The 6177-nt window shown below is 41.9% G+C and overlaps 1 protein-coding gene across 3 annotated transcripts; it reads left to right on the top strand.

Annotated features, from left to right (window-relative positions):
* The first annotated feature begins 216 nt into the window (after positions 1-216).
* LOC110681192 (mRNA cap guanine-N7 methyltransferase-like) lies at positions 217-2053 on the top strand. 3 transcript variants are annotated; one of them, XM_021856968.1, is made up of 3 exons: positions 217-326; positions 413-1604; positions 1668-2053. In XM_021856968.1, the coding sequence occupies exons 2-3, from the start codon at positions 425-427 to the stop codon at positions 1739-1741; spliced, it is 1254 nt and encodes a 417-aa protein (XP_021712660.1). In that variant the 5' UTR covers positions 217-326; positions 413-424; the 3' UTR covers positions 1742-2053. The 3 variants fall into 3 exon arrangements, with proteins under 3 accessions (XP_021712660.1, XP_021712662.1, XP_021712661.1); XM_021856970.1 differs by having other exon boundaries at positions 238-326; positions 423-1604; XM_021856969.1 differs by having other exon boundaries at positions 257-354.
* The last annotated feature ends 4124 nt before the right edge of the window (positions 2054-6177 follow it).

Here is a 6177-nt window from a genome sequence, read left to right as displayed (position 1 = left end):
TTCTCTTTAGTCAAACCGTTACTGCTTTTGAACTGATGATTGTAAAAATCACTCAAAAAACCGAAAAAGTTACACATGTTTTGTCCAATACCGTACATACATTTCGAGCGTGTACTGTAGCGATCCATGAGCTCCTTCTGTTTTAAACCTATCTGCTTATCCCCGCTGGGCAGTACGCGTGAACATCTTTCATCCGAAAAGTGCATGCTGTCAAAATGACAAACATAAAAATGCATTTCAAAACTGCATCCAGTAGGTAAACACACTTTTTGACGTTTCGCGTACCGCAGTTTTCCAGTAGTGCGTGGATCAGAAAAAGTAAGCAGGTAGGAACTTGTGTGCTGAATTATCTCGGTATTATTCATAAGAGTTTCTAATGATATGTGCTTATAATTGATGTAATTTTTGCCAGCAATTCGCAGACATGTCGGAAATGGAAAAATCGGATTTGATTCAGCAGCAGCAGGGCCATCGTCTTTCCGAGGACAGTGAATCGGACGACGAAGTGGTGGAAAGTGTCGCGCGGCAGCCGGCGGCGAATGTGGCCGATGACCGCGGAATGAAACGTCCCAACGACGATTCGGATGATGATGACGATGCGGGTCAGACGCCGGCCAAGGAACCGAGAGACAATGCCACTGTGGTCGCATCCCACTACAACAAACTCGAGGAACGCGGTCTATACGAGAGGTCCAAATCGAGGATATTCTACATGCGAAACTTCAACAACTGGATCAAGAGCATCTTGATCAATCGGTATCTAGACCGGATAAAGGACAAAGCGGCGCTCGGAACGCCCCTGAGGGTGATGGACATGTGTTGCGGCAAGGGAGGAGACTTGCTCAAGTGGATCAAGGGCAATATTACGCATCTGATTTGCACGGATATCGCGGAAGTTAGCGTTGAACAGTGCGAGGCCAGATACAACAACATCAACCAGAAAAACGATCAGGGCGGGAAGCCGTTTACGGCAGAATTCTTCGCCGCTGACGCCACACTTCAACGGCTGAGGGAAAAGTACCGGGATCCGTCGATTGACCTCCATCTGGTCAGTTGCCAGTTCGCGTTCCACTATTGCTTCGAATCGCTCAAACAGGCCGAGTTCATGCTGAAGAATGCCGCCGAATGCTTGAAGGAGGGTGGATACTTTATCGGGACCATTCCGGATGCGAACGAGATCATGAAACGGCAACGGGCAGCCGGAGGCGACAGCTTCGGGAACGATGTGTACAAGATTTCCTTCTTGTGCGACACGGAGAAGCCTCCGCTCTTCGGGGCTAAGTACAACTTCCAGCTGGACGGAGTCGTCGATTGTCCGGAGTTCCTGGTCCACTTCCCGACACTGGTAAAGCTGGCCCTCAAGTTTGGCCTCCGGCTGGTGGAGAAGAAACGGTTCGACGAGTTCTACGAGGAATCGGTTTCCAGTGGGCGCGGACTGCTCGAGAAGATGCAAGCGCTCGAAACGTTCCCGGGCTTCTCGAGGGATGACCGCGAGCGGCAGCAGAACCGGGAAGAGTACCGACACGCCCAGCAGTATCTGGACCGGAAGGACGGACGCCACACCAAGGTCGGGACGCTGTCCAAGTCGGAGTGGGAAGCTAGCAGTAAGTAGACTGAATAATTCTCTCGTAAAGTCACCAATTCAATAATGGTCTTCTGTTTTGCAGCTTTGTACATGTTCTTCGCTTTCCAGAAGATGAAAAAATCATGGGATAAGGAGGGAAAACCTGTCTATTCGTAATCTGGTTTCACACGGTTACCTCTTTTTTAATTGTACGAAAAAACTCTGATCAATGTCTATCGTTTTGATTGTGTATTGAAAAATTTGGATAATTTTATGTCTAATTTATACATCTGTGCAGTTATTTTACCTACATTTTCTACTATATTTTTTGATGAAAAACTCATTTTGGATTACATCTTACTGCACCTGTTTAGTGGCATAGCATGAAACCACATTAAGCTCTGGATTTCAACCACCATTCTTCAAATTGTAGAAGAAAGAAGGGTCTTATCAATTGTTTATGAATCCAATAAAAAAATTGAAACTAAATTCCGAATCAAGTTGATCTTCGAAAATTCCAATCAGAAATCTGTGTTAGAAGAATTTTATCTTATTTTAGGCTCACCAGAAAGTTATTTTAGAAAGTAGGACATTTTGCTTCACTGGTTTAAAAAAAAACTTACTTGCTACTGTAACAGTCCGCTACGTTGAATCTACGCCGAATGTATAATTCTTCTCCACTGGGCTCGGTTCTGAGCCAACCGCTTCCAGTCGCCCTGAACGTTAAGTGCCCTTAAGTCCTCTTCAACTACAAAAAGCCAACGTGTGCGCGGCCTACCACGAAGCCGAGGGACTTGTCCGGGTTCTCTACTGCATATTATTTTTGCTTGTCATTCTTCCGGCATTCGTACCACGTGACCAGCTCAACGCAGCCTGCCGTGTTTTATGAGCATGACAATCACTTCTTAATATACTTGGTACAACTCATGAATCATGCGACGCCGCCAGATGCCATTTCAAATATATAACGTTTTAAATTTTTACCAAAGTGAGGGGGGGGGGGGGGGTTGGGTTAGCAATCAGTATCCTTCGGAAGGACATGTCCTTCTAATGCAGGCCTGCCCAACGTACGGCCCGCGGGCCGCATCCGGCCCGCCGCTTCATTTTGTACGGCCCGCGAAGAGCTCGGAGATCTTCCTCATAACTGGCCCTTTTGCTACTCTACCAACTTGATATTAGAACATTTCAGGACTGATTGTTACAATTTTAGATTATTTTATTTAAAGCTATTTTATTTTAAAGACTCTTAATATTAGCTTTTTGATCCTTCTAAATTTACTTGGTTGGAATAATTTAGAAAGCTTCCTTTAAAAAATAATGAACTTTTATGAGAAGTTAACACAAGAAATCTTGCTAATAACTTTCTTAGCAATCAAGAAACAAAACTGATTTTTTCTATCAAGTTCGAACAAATATTGTCAATTATAGTTACACGGGTGGAAATCAGAATCCAAAAACAAGATTATGACTCATGATATCACGATTTCAGAGTGTTTTCAGCTTATGAAAATACACCATGATTTGGATTCATGATATCATGAGTCAGATTGCTGTAACGCAACACAAGTGTTATATTTTTGTTGCTGGATTGCTCGCAATCATGAATCACATGCCTAGAATCATGAGTCGCGCATCCGTTTAAGATCTACAACATTAAAAAAAGAATAAAGCTATAACGAGATTTGAACCAAGAACCATCTGATTGAGAGTCCCGTATCATACCACAAAAATTTACCATGTTATAAAAAAGGCGATCGAAACGATCGTAATGAACCAACTGGATTTCACTGAATCAGAAGCATAGAAAATTTTATCAAATATTAGTCAAATTACTAGCCTATAAAATTTTAACAGAATTCACATATCAATTCCAAGGAGAACTCGGACACGATTCTCACAAAAAAATGTAGAGCAAGATTTTATTTGAAATCCCAGGGGAATTATTCAAAATCATAACCATGATTATCAGCTAATATGGGACATTATTTTTAGAAAGGTCTCCACATATTCGTTAATGAATTTCTTACAGAATCTGAGCAGAGCAGACTTCTTCAGTTTATAGAACGAAATTTTGAAATGTGTATATGGTTGGGTTCTGACGAAATGCTGAAAACATTTTTCACAGAGTCCAATGCTTTATTCTCGCAAATTTAGGAAATTGTTTCTTAAAAAATAGGAAAGGATTCTCAAATAATATTACATTAGATTCTGAAAGAATCCTTCAAACAGGTTTGATTGAATTTTGAGGATGATTTGTATAAAATCCTGGGCAACATACTCACAGCGTTCAAGGCAAATTTTTCAAAAGAATCCTGGTTTGGATTCTGTCGTAATCAGGAGCAGTATTCTCTCAGAACTTAAGGCAAGATTATCTCATCCATTTGCAATTTTTCCAAAAGAATTCTTATCATTTTTATTTGAATTTATTACCAAATTTTGAAATTGCTGTATTAAAAAAAGTTTGGCCCGCCTCGTGATATTGTTTCTTAGATTTGGCCCGCGATTCAAAAAGGTTGGGCAGGCCTGTTCTAATGGAACATACCGGGTACCCCCGTTAATTTGACCACATTTAATCTGAAGCTTTTTAATTTATACCTCACTAATTTGCCCATCGTTCAGAAAAAAATGGTTCAAACGTCATTTATCTCATGGAACAAAGTGAAGTGAAATTGAACGCTGTGGAACGGAAGGCAGAATCAAAACAAAACGAAAGAGGTAACCTGGGAGGTGAGTCAAGGTGAGCCGAGATTCTGCAATTAGGCATTTCACGGCGAAATTCTCTCTCTTTCGCTCCACAACAAAACTTGAAAACAATGGTGCCAGTACCTGTCAACTTTGACAGGTACTGGCACCGTTGTTTTCAGATTTACCGAAGGAGGGAAAGAAAGCGATTTTCTGATGACGTCACCGTGCAATGGGCAATGTGATAGATTTTACTCAGGTGGCGCAGATCATTGCTGTCATGAACTGTCACTGTGAGCCCAGATCTAAAACAATGGACAAACATGATAAAAGCGCGCAATTGATTAAAACGTATTTTTGTATTTTATCAAATGTGACAAAAAATCCATTGAAAAGCTATTCATGCTTATTCAAAAGCAATGTCACAATAGCACCTTTTATCATGATTGAATATATCTCGCATACTCTGAGATAACGCCCTAAAAGCCATTGGTAGCCACGTGTGTAGCTCGTTGTTTCTGAGCAAATGAAAGAATAAGCATCCAAACCAACATCACGGGCAGGTAGATAATGATCCTTTCTTCCCTATAGCGTTGTTAAATAACATGAAAATCCATTCAAATGCTCAGAAACAATGAGCTACACACATGGTTACTGTGTGGTATGGACCAGTCTGAATTCGGACCAGTCTAGACAGCGACTGCACTTGCGGCACTGATGATGTTCTCCGCATGTTCGTCAGTCTATCGGAGACGCGCTCGATTACCGGTCGTGCGTATGTGGCAGCGCTGGGTGATCTTTGGTAGTATTCCAGATTTCCACAGTTACCTATGGCTTTTAGGGCGAGATCAGAAGTTATGCGAGATATTGTGCATTCAGATTAACTTTAGACCGAAGTTCATAAGGCGGCATCCACAAATTACGTAACGCTCAAAGGGGGGGAGGGGGTAGGCTCGAGCGTTACGACTCATACAAAAATTATAAAATTTCCATACAAAAGGCGTTACGGAAGGGGGGAGGGGGTCGAAAATTTCCAATTTTAGCGTTACGTAATAAATGGATGCCGCCTAAGAGAAATGAACTATCACCAACAAATTTTCGCCAAAGTTCGGCGTCGGCATTCTAACGAAGTGCTACACCGACAAAGGCATTCCTTATGCGTCGGCGAAGCACTAAATTAGAATGCCGACGCCGAACTTCTAATTGTCACTCGAATAGTCAATCAAGTGTTCAAATGCAATTCGAAATAAGTTTGTGTCAGGTCCGTCACACTCGGGCTCAGATTGAGTACCACTTCTAGTACTGCATTTGGTCCCTCGGTAGTGCAAAAGGTACCCAAGTTTGACAGATCTGGTTACTTGGGTACTGCAGTAAGCACGATAATGCGGCACGGTAACAGCATTATATGCGCATATAGGGTAATAATTTGATGCTTGTCAGTTCTATATACGCACATAATGCTATTATAATGCCAGAAAAGGCGAAATAGCGTGCCATTATAATGCGAAGATATAACCGTGCTTCTCGGCATCACTAGTGCTGATATAAGACCACGTGAGAAATGTCAGTTGTTTTCGCCAGGTTTTTCGGGCGAATATTTTGTGCTTTCGCGTACGCAGCCAGAGAGCTTTCGCGTATGCGGCCAAGCAGCTGGTACACGAGGTAAATAAATAAATGAATGAAAACGGAAACCTCGAATAGTATGCAAAATGTTATAAAATGATTGAGATAGTACTTCTCCGTATCAGACTTATTCATTTTGGTGGTTTTCATCCTTTTAAGGACTTGAAATTGCCACATATTGATCCTTGTTTTATGATGATGAAATTCCTCATTTTGCGTCTCGAACCTGCGACACCTGTATTGTTGAGTTGTTGAATTTCTGCTCCTTTGCTCCTTCGCCCACATTAGATGAATAGTATTGGAAAGAA

Source organism: Aedes aegypti, unplaced genomic scaffold, assembly GCF_002204515.2.
Source record: "Aedes aegypti strain LVP_AGWG unplaced genomic scaffold, AaegL5.0 Primary Assembly AGWG_AaegL5_hic_scaff_558_PBJ_arrow, whole genome shotgun sequence".
In the NCBI taxonomy this organism is placed as follows: Eukaryota; Metazoa; Arthropoda; class Insecta; order Diptera; family Culicidae; genus Aedes; species Aedes aegypti.
Note: the sequence above shows the minus strand (reverse complement) of the source record. Positions and strands in the feature narration are given on the sequence as shown.